We start from the raw sequence: 15,271 nt of genomic DNA on the forward strand, positions 1-15,271 counted from the left end.
ACACCTATACGCCATTAATCGTCTCAATAGAAGAATGTAGATGCTTATTTAAACGATATCCGTCTACATAATGATACATGAAACTATGCAGTGAAATTCTGATTACATTAATTACTTTAGGCTCCCACTTTAGGTCAAAACCAATAAGAGAGAACAGAAACATGGAATTTAATGAAATTCACTCAGAAATCCTTAACTAGTGATTTAATTCGTTAATAACGAAAATTTGACCTCGGAAGGAGGGGGGACGATATTAAAACGACAAATATAAATAATTCACGAAAGATCTTTCCTTACTGTATTGCCATTTCGTCAACTTCCAAAGATAGTGACCATCAGCACTGATTTAAAACTTATTTTGAACTTTTGGAACTGAAGATGGAGTTCACAGTGTTTGCAAGTTTTCCTATGTTTCTCCTATTAGTGCTTGTGCTGGTTTTCCTCTACATAAAACGGACACAGAACTACTGGAAAAGAAAAGGGGTGCCCCAACTGGAACCAAACATGTTATTCGGGGATATAAAACCCATCGCCACTGGAATGGAAAGTCAAGCAAGTTTCTTCAGGCAAATGTACCTTAAGGCCAAATCGCAGGGATTGAAGGGGATCGGCATTTATGCAGGGTGGACGCCGTTTTACGTTCCCATAAACGTAGAATTGATAAAACGCATAATGGTGAAGGATTTCAACTCATTCAGGGGACGCGGCATATATTACCACGACAAAGATTTGCTTACGATGAACGTATTTTTCGTTAGTGGTGACCAATGGAAGAAACAAAGGACAAAGATGACTCCCATTTTCACGTCAGGTCAGCATATTATTCATTGCACTGAATTACAGAACCAAACGATGCGACTCTTGCAGGGAAACTAAAACAAATGTTCAGCATAATCAAACAAAAAGGAGAAAAAATGAGTCGAATTGTCCAGGAAGATGTCGATCTTGACCGGCTGATTGATATCAAAGATCTTTCAGCTAGATATACAACTGATATCATTGCAGAAGTAGCCTTCGGGCTCGACTCTAATACTCTTCAACACCCTCAGCATCAGCTCAGGTAAGGTTAACCTTTGAATCGCGACTGCTTAAACAAATAATTAATCCTCTATTTTTTTAACGAGATATTATTCCGACTTCTGTTGTTGTTAAACTTTTTTAAATAAAGGATATGCGGTTGAACGTGCATAGTTGCTTGCGAAGCTTGTTAGAACACGCAAGACACTAATCCCACTAAAATTCTCATTGCGAGAGCAGATTGTGGCAGATTTGCAAGCCCCCATGGCTAGTAAACAATTTAGAAACACCTCATTACATGTTCACGAAGTCATTTGTTGATGTTAGGCTTGAAATTGTTTAAAAAACAGGGTGAAAATCTATTACTCCATATTGCATGTAGGTGCACCATATCGTCCGAAAATTTTTTTTGAGCAGCTGCGTAATGAAAAACCTTAAATATAACTGGAGTGGTTATAATTACGTAAATTTATTCTCATAAATAATTTTAAGAGTTCAAAGAAAAATTGAAAATATGAAATGCTAAAAGTTACTACGAAAAAATCCTTTACCATATTGTCAAGAAAATAGCACTTGCTAAAATTACATAGTAAATCGTCAATTCTTGACTGAAGTTAGTTCTTCAAATTAACTTTAATCAAATAAGAGAAAGCCCAAATGAGTCTTTTGTCACATCTCGCAATTTGCAGGGAAATAGGAAGATCACTCATAAAGCCTTATGTTTTTAAACGTACCATTGAAATGATATTTTCATCCGATTTTCTGGGGAAACTGAGATATCGTTCGTTCCCTTCAGATGTATACGAGTATTTCCTACGTAAGTAACTTAATTGAGAATTTATTGGTTTACCTTTAGTCGGTTTTATGTAATTTCCAGCACTGATCAAATCTTCAATAGAATACAGAGAGAAAACTGGCTTTCACAGAGTTGATTTCCTGCAGCTTTTAATGCAGCTTAGGGATAGCTTGCTTTCGGACAAATCAAAATCTCCAAATGATCAAAGTAAAGATAATTATACATTTGCTCAAATAGTCCTTACTATTTATTGAATATTTAGAGAGTTCAATATTCTCCGAAACGGAAATGCTCAGCAACGCCTTCATAATATATTTAGGAGGATATGAAACCTCCTCCAGCACAACTTGTTTCGCCATGTATGAACTAGCATCAAATCCTGAGATCCAGGAAAAGTTAAGAGAGGAAATTTTGGATTCACTGAGAAAAAATGACAATCAAGTTACTTATGAGAGCATTTCCGAAATGCAATATTTAGACAAAGTCTTCAAAGGTATTTCACATTAAACTTTTATAAAGTCGAATATATATATAATTTTTTTTTCTCAAGAAACTCTTAGGAAATATCCAGTTTTGTCCTCACTAACAAGAGGCTGTACCGAGGATTACGTTATTGACAGTACAGTAACATTGAAAAAAGGTAATTAAAGATTTAAACTTCTGAAAACTAGAAATAACCGCTTCCCCTGCAAAGGAACCCGACTGTTGATCCCCGTAATGGGTCTGCACTGGGATCCAGACTTCTACCCCAACCCTGAACAATTTAATCCGGAGAATTTCAGTCCAGAAAAAATAGCGTCAAGACCTGAGAATGCGTACATTCCCTTTGGTGATGGACCCAGGCTCTGCTTAGGTAAGAATTATCACATAGTTACTACTCAGAAGATTTGTACTGATGCTTTACCTAGGTATGCGACTGGGAGTGCTGCAGACCAAACTTGGACTGATCCTCCTCCTCAAAGACTTTCGGTTTACCTTACACGAGAGCAGCAAGAAAAATCATCTAAAGTTTGCTAAAGGAATGCTTTTGACGTCATTCAAAGATCCTGTAATGATGAAGGCAACAAAAATATGAAATATGAATTTAACTGTTAATAAATATTTTTTTCAAATAACAATTTACTCTCAGCGTTTCAAATTAATAACGCGCAGTCGCGAATTTAAATGATTTACTTATCTCTAGTTGCATAGTCTTATCGTGAAAACTGCTAGCGCCACCCATTGATTACAACTGGAAACTTTCGTTTAAATGATGGTACTAGAAGTTAAATAGATCGGATGGTTCTCCGTGTTTAGCTTACAATAATTTACCTCACGGATTACTTCTCTGACAAACGTAACACAAACACTTGTTCCTTAGCATTGGTTCCGGGAATTAACCTGCAATGTCAGCTCAATTGACAAAAATGAGAAAATACTTTATAAAATACAAAAGATTCGACCGATTTGAAATACATGCTACTCAAGGAAAAATTCTCACGTGTCCATGAAATACTGAACACTTTTGGGTTTCAAACACCTAAAACAAAAGCGTGTTTATACGTTGAAACCAAAAATTTACAATATAAAAAAATTCTATATAAATTTTCAAAATTATGGATTGATCTTATAAAAACTCGACACCACGTTTTTTACTTAATAGAGTAAATAAACATATTAAGCACTGATAGTCAACAAAAAATATAATAAAAAGAACGTATTAAGAATAGATTTGGCTCCTCCATAGAGCAAATATATTGAATTTGAAAACTTTTGATACCTAGTACATATGCCGTGAGATTCAGTTTGAAATAATCAACTTTGGAGTTAAACTTGTAATGATCATTCCCCAACAACACAGCTGCATTAAATCTGATGGTGAAGGCTCCTAGCACTGTTCCTAGATATGACCATAAACTTACATAAATAACATTTTTCCAAGTTTTTCCTTTTATTGTGTCGCGATTTGTTCAACGTCAAAGTTAAAAAGAGCTATAAATATCCACAACTCACAATGGAGTCAATAGTGTTATTTTCTAATTTTGCGGTTCTTCTAGTGTTGGTGCTGGGTTTTCTGTATATAAAGCAAATACGAAGATACTGGAAAAAAGGGGATATATCAGTTGGAATCACGAAAATTAGGTCAGTACTAAAAACCGAGGACAAAACTTTAAATTCGTGACATAAAGAGAAATGTTCATGCACCATTTTGTTAAGAAAATTAATTTGTAGCAAAAAATTTCCTAAAAAATTTTAAATTTTATTAAACTGATTCTGCTCCATATTATGAATACATCCTTACAATAACCTATAATGAATATGCGGAATATTATAATAAAAATTGATAAACGGTATGAACTCACTATTCACCATATTGCCAGCAAAATAACGTTATACTTCCCAAATTTGAGCAATAAATTTTCAAATAAACTATAAAACACGAATCACTTGAAACGATTCTTTTTTAAATTCTCGCAATTTTTAAAGGAAATTGGAAGATCTTTTTGAAGACCGAAATTTGCAAACATGCCATTGAAATGATATTATCACTTTCTTGGGAAATGCGGATATCGCATATTTCCTTCAGAAGTATACTAGTATTTTTGGGTAAGTAGGTAATTTAAATACGAATCTATTGATTAATCTTTAATTGGTTTCATAAATTTTCTAGCACTGATCAAATCTTTAATAAAGTACAGAAAGGAACTGATTTCATAAGGCTTGACTTCTTGCAGCTTTTAATGCAACTTGGGAAAAAATTCTTTTCGGACACTTCATTATTTAACAACAATCAAAGTTAAAACACCTATATACTCATATATGTATATGCAAGTATATAGAAATAATACAGATATACTATTCACTATTATTGGATGTTCCACAACAGAATCCAATATTCTCAGAAAAGGAATTGATCAACAATGCATTTGTAATACACGCGGATGAATATGAAACTTGAGGTTTCATATCCACCTAACCCTAACCTATGTGCTTCGCCACGTATGCACAAGCATCACATCTTGAGATTCAAAAGTTACGAATGAAAATTTTGAATTTGTTGGACAGAAATAAAAGCCGAATTACTTACAAGAACATTTCGGAAAGGAAATACGTAAACAAAGTTTTAAAAGGCGTTTAGAAAAATAAAATTTAGAGTCTATTATTTAACCTTTTTTTTTCTTAAGAAACTCTTAGAAGATATCCAGTTTTGCCCATATTACCAAGACGTTCTGCCTAGGTGCTTACAATGTTGACAATAACGTTGCGCTAAGCAAAGGTAAGAAAATATATAATTTTGGAAACCAAATGTAACAAATTTGCCCTGCAATAGGAACCCGTGTGCTAATCTCCGCAACGGTTTTGCACTGAGATCCGGAATTCTACCCCAAATCCTGAACAATTTAACCCGGAAAATTTCATTCAAGAGAGAATAATCGCAAAACCTAACAGTGCGTATATTCCATTTGATGATGGACCTAGACTTTGCATAGGTTATACCATTACGATATTCCTATTACTATACAACCTTCCTAATGATTTTCTACCTAAATAACCTTTCGGCTTGTTTTGGACGAAAGCGCAAATGGGAAACCTCTGGAGTTTTTTAGAGGAATCTTTGTACCTTCATGCAAGGATCCATTAATGATAAACTAACGAAAATATGACATATTCAACGTCGATATTAATATATATTTCTATGAAATACCAATTTACGTATTACAATTTTTAAAAAAATCACACCATTCAACAGAGTAAATTATTTAAATATACGGTTATCTGATTGCCTAGCATTGTCAAACTAACATAATCTAACAACGCTCATTTCTCGGTGTTCGGTTAGTTCAGGTTAGTTCAATTAGGTTAACATACCAATTCAGTTAAAAAAAAATAGCAAATTATTTATTACATACAAATTAAAATAGAATAGAAAAGAAGTTATTATTATTGTGTAAGGAATTTGTAACCTCGTGTATCCTTTCCATTTTTGCTTTTCTCAAACAGCAAATGGCCAAACCAGTATTTGCTCGCTTTCAAAACAATGTGATCTATTTGGAGTTGTTTGTTCGCATCTACGTCGACTTTCATAAATGTGTTTACTCTTTAGTGCATTGGGGCTTTAGAGTTTTCCGTTATTCAACATGATTTCTATTCAAGAATAGAAAATATTTGTTTAGGGACTAAGAACCAAGGCGGGGGAGTTGAGAAAGTTCTTTGCGTGTTTCAGATTGTAACCATGTTAAGTGAACACACTACAGACTGTTAAATTCCCTTAACTTCAATTCTGTGCGTACATCCAAACTCAAGCATATAATATCGAAGAGAAAGTCCCAGAAGGTAATGAATGGTTCCAAAAGGAAACCCAACGAAGACTTCCTGGTTGGAATACTCAGAGTCTTGAAAGAAACTTTAGTGATGGCTACTAAGGTAAAGAGCAGTAGTAAACAAAGAACTTTTCAAAATGTCTCCACTATATTTATAAATTACGAGTATTCAACAAATTACACTTAACAGTTATAATCAATTTTTACACTTCTGACAAACTAATATAGATCGATAGGAACTGACTGAAACTCGTTTCTACCAAATGGAATTAAAGGTTGCTGTGTTTATTTAAGAGAGCTTATCAGCCTGTGGATGAGCAATACAGTTGATTTTAAATATTAGCAGTTAATAACCTTTGTTGACTTAGTCGTTAACACCTTTAAATAAGTCACAAGGAGAAACAGAGGGTTTTTGAGGATACCTGCGGGTCATCGAATATAAATAACAGTGACAAGATCGATTGTAAGGACTGTGCCTTACGTAAAAAGTGGAGGGTTTAATTTGAATGTTTTAAATTACACATTTGAAACATTCACATTAACCCTCTACTTAACAGTTAAATTAACTAAAATTAAGATAGAGCGTTTATGTATTCATTGATCAAGGAATTTTAGTGTTGACAATCAAGTACAGGCCCACATTTAACTTCTTGATTGGATGGTGAAGGATATTTAATGAAAAAAAAACACATAAAACAATTATATTATTTCACGAGACTTGTGGATCTTTTAAGATAATACACTTTCTCCTAGCTCTCAGGTGGTACCTTTACTTTTGGAGGGATAATTCCCATATCAATATTCCTTTCAACTGATACGTTGACTCGTATACAAATTCCGAGGCATTGGACGCAAAAATAAAGTCCAAATGGTTAAATTTATCAAATTGCACCTTCTCGTAAAATATGGTGTTTGGTAGACGTCTTATCGAAGCTTCCACGTCCTATTTTTTTGAGAATTTTAATACGGAAATTTCGTTTTTTTACAATAAATACTTTTACCAACTTTCCAATAAAACCATCGTTCGGTCTTATAACGAATGCTGTCGGAATGGTTACAGCTGATAAATTGTATTCGCTAGGGAAAGGTTGTCCATATACTTACATATTTCTTTTTTGACCGAAGTCATACTTTCTAGATCTACCTAAAAAATCGTATATACCTCATTTGATAATTCATCAGTTACACACGTACTGTAATAAATAGCATCCAAAAAATGCTTCTGCTGACGAATAGAAATTCGAGGAATAGTCATAATAATGATTTCCACATCCCATATAGAAACTCACCAAGAACAACAATTAAATAATGATTTCACTATATAACTCTAAATTTAACCTAAAATTTCATTATTCAGAATTTTTGTTCCAATCATGTTTTTTGAGTTTCTGCTTCAAAGTACCAAAAATTCCTCTAGTGGCGAGCAGCCACACATCCGGACCTTTGTCTGCAAAATAGAAAGCTGCAGCATTTTCTCTGCCCAAAACTATGAAATTGTGAGGAGCCCCTCCATTGCCATGGAGAATGAAAACCGCACTTTTGTTCTGACTTGCATCATGTTTTTGGTGTACCCCATGGGGAATGCGGTAGAGCATTAACAAATAATCATCTTCAGTTTCCACTTGATAAATTTCCACTGGATATCCATGATAGCTGACTCTCTCTTCCTAAAGATTTTAATCAAGGAAAATTGCAAGCATGCTGGTGCATAGGTAACATACGAAGGATAAAGCTACTTCTGGGTGATATCTTCTAGTGCAATGAAAACTTAAAAGAAAAGTTAGCAAGAGTTTTATTAATAACATATGACTGGAATTCTTTTTCCTAATTGAAACAAAAATAAAATATATAAATATGATATTTTTTGAAAATATCAAGGAAACTTACCCAATTAATATTCTTTATTTAGACACTAACTTACCTAATTAACACAGTTCATTTACACATCAGTAACTATTTTTGGTTCTGTTCATTTAAGCAAATTTTGCCAAAACTTTTTATATGAGTAGCTTTGATCATTAATACCCTCAATTACTTATTTATCTTTAATTATCTCTTAACATATCAACTTAATGTATTCCTGCAGGGTCACCCATAATTTCGATTGAACCACCTAGATCACGTAATTTGTCCTTTTAACAACAACAATTAGGTAAACTTTTCATTCAAAATTCTCATAATAAATCATTCACAAGTGAAGAAATACATACATATGTATATCAGCCCTACTCCCTTAATTATATAATTGTTGATAAGTCTAAGAGCAACGATCCATGACAATATGCCTTTATTAAAGTAACATCCAGTTAGTCTTCCTTCTGTAGTTAACAATAATAATAGTCTCACAATTTTTCCATAAGCTATAGAGAGCAAAGATGTGAAGCTCATACCAAGGCTCAGCAAAAGCTAAGAAACGCCATTAAATATAACTATAATAAGTTGAAGAAGTTGATGCCATCTTGCCAACAGACAACTCAGGTAGGCACATATATGTCAATTCATTTGGATAGTTATGCCTCCGAACACTCAGAATATGAGTTGAATAAAGCCATAATTCTTCAACACGCTAATGCTCACATTCAAAATTTACAACACCTCAAGCATTTAAAGGAAGGCGAACGCAGCACGCTGCGGAAAGAAAAGAGGACTTTACAGATCATGCAGGCGAATTATGATAAAATAATCAAAGCCCATTAGCTCGACTCTATCATGCCATGATGCTGACTATGAGAGGAGAATAAATTTTCTGTGATCAGTTATACTATTTGGGTGACAAAACTTTTTATTCAGTTCTGTTACAGTTTGAAGCGTTTACGGATCAGCTTTTTGAACCATTTTCTTCAATACCCGTGGAAGGTTTCCCACGAAAATATCGGACTTATATTTCTCAGAGTTGTCTTCAGGAGCATTCGGATGAGTAGAGGAGTACAGCAAATCTTAAGTTTTTAAGAAAGTAATGGATCGGGTAGTGGGAGATCATTACAGCCAGATAAAACTGTAAAGTACTAGACTATGTGTTTTTGTAATAGTTTTATAATTGTCTTGTTGCCAATAGCAGAAATTATTAATGTAAATAGAAGCAATTAAATATTACAAATTTAATATGTTGTATCCATACATGTACATCAACTAGAAAGGTCTTCGTCATATTTTTTTCTGTAGGTCAATTAGCAATGATGTTTTCTTCGTTTATTCATAAGTAATAAAACAGGATAACGCTATAAACGTATTTCCTAACGTGACATTAAGAAACCTATGGGGTAGCAGAAAAGAAAATGTGAGGTTAGCTTATTTGTTTATTGTTATTGTGCTACAATTGAATTATTATTAAAACCTTTTTCTTCTTTATTTTACTCAATTTCTATTCCATAATAGACTACAAATATTAAACTTCATTTTGCATTTTGATGTCATGGACTTGAACAATTCAGAAATGCAAGAAATTGCTGCAGAATTTGCAAAAGATTTCATGGAGTCAGGTAAGAAGTACTCCTTTTAAAATTAAAATTAATCCATAAGTTTCATGCAGACACAGAAATTAAGGAAAAACCAGGCCCCTCCAAACTATCTAAAGAGGGTTTGAGTCCTCATTCACTCCTCGTTAACCCCAAACAAAAGGGAAATCCAATATTAAAGTTTGTGTTGCATGTTACTTGGGAGTATGCAGACATTATTCCCGACTATCAGATGGGACCTCAAATATGTGCGCTGTTTTTATCACTCAGATACCACAATTTGAATCCTGATTACATCCATAACAGGCTAAAGTTGTTAAGGGATAAGTATCGATTGAGAATACTATTAGTGCAGGCAAGTTGTTATGTAATAAATTACCAATTTACTAAAATCTTTGCTTAGGTAGATATAAAAGAGCCTCATCATGCATTGAAGAATTTAACAAGAGTGTGTATTCTTGCTGATATGACACTTATCCTTGCATGGAGTCCTGAGGAAGCAGGGAGAATACTTGAGACTTATAAAATATATGAGAACAAGCCTCCAGATAATGTGATGGGCAAAACTGAGTCCTCACCATATTTGAAAGTACTTTTGTAAAAACAAAAATTGAAATATTGATCGTTAACATTAATTTACAGGTAATTCAGGCTTTAACTGCTATAAAGCCAATAAATAAGACAGATGCAATGAATTTATTAACAAGGTTTAAAACTATTGAAGGCATTGGCAAAGCATCTGAATTGCAGTTATCAGAATGTCCAGGGTTGGGACCAAGGAAAGCTAAAAAATTGTATAAGGTCTTAAAGGAGAATTTCTGCAAATAATTTATATAGTAATTAATTTCTGTGATACACTTATGTTTAAGAGCATTTTCAAATAATAAAAATAAATCAATATAAAAACTACAATTATATTTCTGTACCTTAAGAATCTTTCTTCTCCTCTTTGTCATGTCCAACAACATTCAAAAATCTTGAATAAAATTTAAAGATCAACCAACAAATAAGCATTGGCACCCATGAGAACAATATCACAGCATTGTGGCCAATTTGGTTGCAAGCTATTCCAAAGAATACAGGAATGGTAAGGCCAGCAGCTACACTTGCCGCGCTATTCAGCTTCGACAACGACTCGTTTTTGCGTTCAAAAAACAAGTCTTTCCACAGAGAAAACACAAGAACCCTTAAAATGATAACCAGAGCTAGCATAACTATATAAACTTCGTAATAAGGCGCGTAACATGCTAATAACATTAATACTGATAACAATAGGAATGAGATCTCACTTATAAATTGCACGGAGTATGTTTTCTGTATCTTCAATATATCTGCATAATAAGTTATAGCAAATATTAGCCCATTAATATAGGCGGTTGTGTAGCCTATAACTACGCTTGAGGAATGGAAATTGTGCTTTAAAATCTGGGTGAATTTTGAAAAAAATATTATAATACTACCTGCAAATAAATATTTGACAACTAGTAAATCCCAGTGAATCTCTGGCTTGCACTTCCTGAATTCTTGGACATTTGCCATTACTTTCTCATAAGCTTTACTCACAACCGACCCTTCAATATACTCACTATTAGCATCTTTGTCATCTTTATTCACAGCCACCAATAATCGACTGTTAATGAAAGCTAAACATGCAGCTATAATACCAATATACCCAAATCCAAAATCAAACACATAACCACTGATAATTGGCCCTAAAATATATCCTGAGCCACTAAAAATGCTGTAGTTTGTGCGGATTTTTTTCTTATTTTCTTCAGAGTCTGCTTTGTTTAGTAGTAACTCGAGGCACAAGTTTTGAGTCTGATTTGTAAGACTGATTAAAATCCTTACTAAAATGGCAAACCAATAGCTATTTGTTAACACTAACAGAAGGTGGCTGAGTAACGCTGCGTTGAAAATGAGAAAAAGAGTGAATTTCTTTCCATGTTGATGTGTGAGCAAGCTCTGAAATCGCAATTGATTTTTGTTACTTTCTTAAGGAATAATTGTATTGCTTACACAAAGTTCTGGTGACAGTAAGTCAGCTAAAACGTTGCCTATGGTTAGTAAGCCTACTTCAACATGAGAACCTCCCAGCTTGAGGATGTAAGGTGAGATGAAGCAGTAAATAAGGCCATAGCTGAGTGAGTCCTGCAGCCATGAAAGTAATTTAGTAGGATCATAGATTTCATGGATGTGGAACAATTTGCAAGACAACAAGAACCTATATAAGTGGCCTGTCTTGCCATTCTTAATTGAGCTTAAAAAAGTTAAATGGGACTCACCAAAGCCACGATAACTTGCAGGTTTCTTATGGCTACTTCTGTGCTCATTTTGAATTCTCAGTAAGGTATGGACTGTGTTAGTATCATTAAAAAAAACAAACAAAATTAATTTATCATTCTTCGTAATGTTGATAAAATTTAAGATAATATATTGTGTTGTTTAGTGGTTGATAAAAACTGGAAAAGTTTTTCTAGTTCTAACATCACTGGGTCGGTACTTCTGCAAATTAATGTAATATGGGGGGCAAAATCCAATTAAGGTAAAGAGAGTTTATAAAGGATTAAGCTCAGATAATTCATATTTACATAAATAATTGGTCGAATTGCAGTGTGTATAACTACAATAAAATAACGGGAACATTTACAAGATTTGAAGGTTAGGAACTGAAGGTAGTGAGATGTCTGTTTATCTTTTTGTAACTGAATATTATAAAAAAAATAATATACAATCAGATAAGAAATAAATAGACAAGAAATCTTTTCTTGACATTTTGGCAAATGAACTTTATAATTGATCTTTTTAATTGACAGACCGCTCATTGCCTCACATAATTACCAATGTCATTCAAATGAAAACATGCGGATAAAACGAAAGTTTTATTTTTTCTTTCAAGTGAAATACTCCATAATCGTAATACAAACATGAAGCCCGGATTCGTCCCTTATTAAATTAATTAGATATAAAATAAATATTAAAAAATTCAACTATCTAGATTTTCGATCACCGCTTTATCTTCTTCATGGGCGGAGGCATCATGTCAGCATCTTCATTGTATCGACAACGTTCAATATAATTAAGTAAATAATCCTTAGTCACCGGGTCCGATATGCTAGCACATACAGCTTTCGCCGTATTGTAGCTGTTAGGGTACGTTTTATCAGTTCTCACCCTCATGTATTTCCATTGACTATTCTCGAACTTGCACTCGATAATTTTCCCGTCCAAGTCTTTTAGAGCTTTTGTGTACTTCATTTTGGCAAACGCTGAGTCCAACTGGCCCACGTAAAGAGCGGCCAGCTTTTCCGGAACTATCCCCGCGCCGCCTTTCATTTCAATTTTCAGCCTAAAGTCCACAGAATTCATCTCTAAAGGCTTCCATTTGAGGACGTGGTCGCATCTTCCTGCAACATATGGGTCCTTTGAGGGCTGAAAAATCAACCCATCTGGCTCGTGACTGAGACTTTTGGCGAATTTTTCTCCTAACAGACTAGCAGCTTGGGTTATAGGCCAAAAATCCTTCTTTCTGACGCTAAAAGGTTCATGAGCTTTGTTGATCAGCGACTGTTCCATTGCAGCATATCTGGGCTTGATGATCTCCAATTCCAAGCACTGGAGCCTTGTAGGATAAAATGGCATTTTTCCTACATCCTGGCTCTCGAATTTAACGATGTCATACGCGAGATAACGTGGAATATCTTCACCATCCACTTTATCTATTACCATTTCACCATCCAACAAAGTGCCGCATAAGTGTCTTTTCAAATCTTTGCGATGAACAAATCTGAGACCGTCAACTTTAAAAACTGAGTGATTGCGGTCGAAGAAGTACACTTCATCTTCCCCATCGATGAGCATCATATACCGTACTCCATCAGCCTTCCAGGACACCCTGTAAGGTTTCTCATGGAGTAACTCAATATTTTTCTTGTCCATTGATACAGGCTGGCAACCCGGGAAATCTTTGGTTTTCCACTCACACATAACCTGAACTTTCTTCTGGAGATAAAAGGCTTTGGGCTGCTCATCAAAGAAATGCACCCCTGGCACGCCAGTCATAAATTCTTTTGTAGCATTTTTATTGCGTCTGGTTTTAGAAATGTGAGAATTTCCGTTCGGGTTCTCAGATTCAAAGGAGGTCGATGCTTCCAGGTAATCATCATGTTGATTATTGTCATTAAGACCTAAAAAATTATTTAAAAATGTAGGGCTACAAATTTTATAAAAACTTGTTAATATTTCCAATTGACTGAATACTATTCTCTTATACAGAAATATTCCTAGATTTAAAGGTTAAAGTTACATATAAAAATCTGAATTATAATACCGTAAATTTTTTATTTTAAACTGAAGCTTTCAGTGCTTAATATATCAAGACAACAGAATATTTCGAAATATAATAATACGAGTTCATTGTGTCTATTTCTTTAGAATGTCCCTATTTTCGCTTATTGAACATAAATTCACCTTTAAAGACTTCAAAATGTCTGTCTAATTTCTAGAAGATTATATCTGTTTGGCATTTGAACATCAAATTATACTTTACACATACCATCATCACTTTCCAAACACCAACCAGGCAGGTTCGGAGCAGGTGGACTATCCTCAATGTCTTCATAGCGATTATACAACTCATCTAAATAATCTTGTTTATAGATCCCTACAGGCCTGGCATCTGCAAATGCCTGTATGGCAACATCCACGCAATAGTCCATTTTTTCCACCAAATAACTAACAATCAAAAACCCAGTTCTGTTAAATCCATGAGTACAATGTACTGCAATCATTTCTAATGGGTTTTTTGATATGAACTTATCCACCACCTGGATAAAAATGTTTGTTTGATCTCTAGAAGGGGTCTCTCCATGCCCTTTGCATTGTAGTTTGACATATCGACAACCATAGTTCTCAATTTCAACCTTATCATAAAATCTATTAGTATTGGTTAGATCTATCCACAAACCAATTTTGATTCTCTTTGTCTTGCATATATCGAAAAACATTTTTGGAGGAAACCTAGACTCAGCTGGTACCTGACTATCATAGTGCGGACTAAGAGGAGTTTTGAGGGGCATGAACTTATTTACTATCAATTGGTCTGCCTTTCTAGGGCAATGCAACCATCTTTTGGGAATTGGTCCAGGGTTTTGCCTAGGGCCATTCATTCTGCTGCCTCACAAGCTATCACAGAATTGCTAAATTAGCGATAAGGTTTAACTGCTTACACGCTGGTGTTTGGGAAATATCTGATGTAGATGGTGTTAAGCATTTTAAGTTCACTGTAACATGACAATAGTAGAATGGATCACAAATTGCTTGAAATGTATTTACCTGAATTATGAAGGATAATGAAATTTCCATGAACATCAAAATGCACTAAAGCTTTCTACAGGAGAATAGGCGCCTTTAAACGTGCAACGAAGGGCACAAATGAGAGAAATGTTTCAGAGCAGATCAGAAACTGCATTTGGGGCACTTATTTTGACAAAGTGAGGATTGTCATTAATGAGGTTATGGAAGCACGGCATCTCTAATTAATGATTACATTTGTTGCACTAAAATTGAAATGTTGCTTATATATTTAAAGCCATATTTAATAATATCAAATAATTGTCACATTATAGCTTTAAATCTAAGAAAACATAAAACGTACTAATTTAATACAGTTGTTTACATTATAGACTAGAATATTTGAGTAA

General features: G+C 34.1%; 5 protein-coding genes and 2 long non-coding RNA genes across 7 annotated transcripts; 3 read left to right on the forward strand and 4 right to left on the reverse strand.

Moving 5' to 3' along the window:
• Positions 1 to 276: 276 nt before the first annotated feature.
• Positions 277 to 2,935, forward strand: LOC136349185 (cytochrome P450 6A1-like). The gene is made up of 8 exons (XM_066300573.1): positions 277 to 811; positions 868 to 1,060; positions 1,707 to 1,834; positions 1,895 to 2,020; positions 2,076 to 2,306; positions 2,364 to 2,453; positions 2,508 to 2,666; positions 2,722 to 2,935. The coding sequence occupies exons 1-8, from the start codon at positions 379 to 381 to the stop codon at positions 2,886 to 2,888; spliced, it is 1,527 nt and encodes a 508-aa protein (XP_066156670.1). The 5' UTR covers positions 277 to 378; the 3' UTR covers positions 2,889 to 2,935.
• Positions 2,936 to 2,962: 27 nt separating this feature from the next.
• LOC136349190 (uncharacterized) lies at positions 2,963 to 3,735 on the reverse strand. Its single transcript, XR_010733773.1, has 3 exons — positions 3,573 to 3,735; positions 3,125 to 3,193; positions 2,963 to 3,071 (listed from the first exon to the last, which is right to left on the reverse strand). It is a non-coding gene; the product is annotated as an uncharacterized lncRNA (long non-coding RNA).
• A 1,756-nt stretch (positions 3,736 to 5,491) lies between these two features.
• On the reverse strand, positions 5,492 to 7,450 carry LOC136349189 (uncharacterized). The gene is made up of 3 exons (XR_010733772.1): positions 7,309 to 7,450; positions 7,116 to 7,258; positions 5,492 to 7,057 (listed from the first exon to the last, which is right to left on the reverse strand). It is a non-coding gene; the product is annotated as an uncharacterized lncRNA (long non-coding RNA).
• Positions 7,451 to 8,395: 945 nt separating this feature from the next.
• LOC136348959 (max-like protein X) lies at positions 8,396 to 8,811 on the forward strand. Its single transcript, XM_066300160.1, has 2 exons — positions 8,396 to 8,409; positions 8,475 to 8,811. Exons 1-2 carry the CDS (start codon positions 8,396 to 8,398, stop codon positions 8,809 to 8,811), a joined length of 351 nt encoding a protein of 116 aa, XP_066156257.1.
• Positions 8,812 to 9,458: 647 nt separating this feature from the next.
• On the forward strand, positions 9,459 to 10,463 carry Ercc1 (DNA excision repair protein Ercc1). Its single transcript, XM_066300577.1, has 4 exons — positions 9,459 to 9,593; positions 9,644 to 9,928; positions 9,977 to 10,158; positions 10,212 to 10,463. Exons 1-4 carry the CDS (start codon positions 9,527 to 9,529, stop codon positions 10,395 to 10,397), a joined length of 720 nt encoding a protein of 239 aa, XP_066156674.1. The 5' UTR covers positions 9,459 to 9,526; the 3' UTR covers positions 10,398 to 10,463.
• Positions 10,464 to 10,469: 6 nt separating this feature from the next.
• On the reverse strand, positions 10,470 to 12,379 carry LOC136349187 (major facilitator superfamily domain-containing protein 9-like). The gene is made up of 4 exons (XM_066300576.1): positions 12,161 to 12,379; positions 11,855 to 11,926; positions 11,589 to 11,720; positions 10,470 to 11,534 (listed from the first exon to the last, which is right to left on the reverse strand). Exons 2-4 carry the CDS (start codon positions 11,900 to 11,902, stop codon positions 10,497 to 10,499), a joined length of 1,218 nt encoding a protein of 405 aa, XP_066156673.1. The 5' UTR covers positions 11,903 to 11,926; positions 12,161 to 12,379; the 3' UTR covers positions 10,470 to 10,496.
• Positions 12,380 to 12,438: 59 nt separating this feature from the next.
• Positions 12,439 to 15,083, reverse strand: mRNA-cap (mRNA-capping-enzyme). Its single transcript, XM_066300572.1, has 3 exons — positions 14,904 to 15,083; positions 14,125 to 14,851; positions 12,439 to 13,756 (listed from the first exon to the last, which is right to left on the reverse strand). Exons 2-3 carry the CDS (start codon positions 14,735 to 14,737, stop codon positions 12,576 to 12,578), a joined length of 1,794 nt encoding a protein of 597 aa, XP_066156669.1. The 5' UTR covers positions 14,738 to 14,851; positions 14,904 to 15,083; the 3' UTR covers positions 12,439 to 12,575.
• Positions 15,084 to 15,271: the final 188 nt, after the last annotated feature.

This window comes from Euwallacea fornicatus, chromosome 36, assembly GCF_040115645.1.
Source record: "Euwallacea fornicatus isolate EFF26 chromosome 36, ASM4011564v1, whole genome shotgun sequence".
Taxonomy (NCBI): Eukaryota; Metazoa; Arthropoda; class Insecta; order Coleoptera; family Curculionidae; genus Euwallacea; species Euwallacea fornicatus.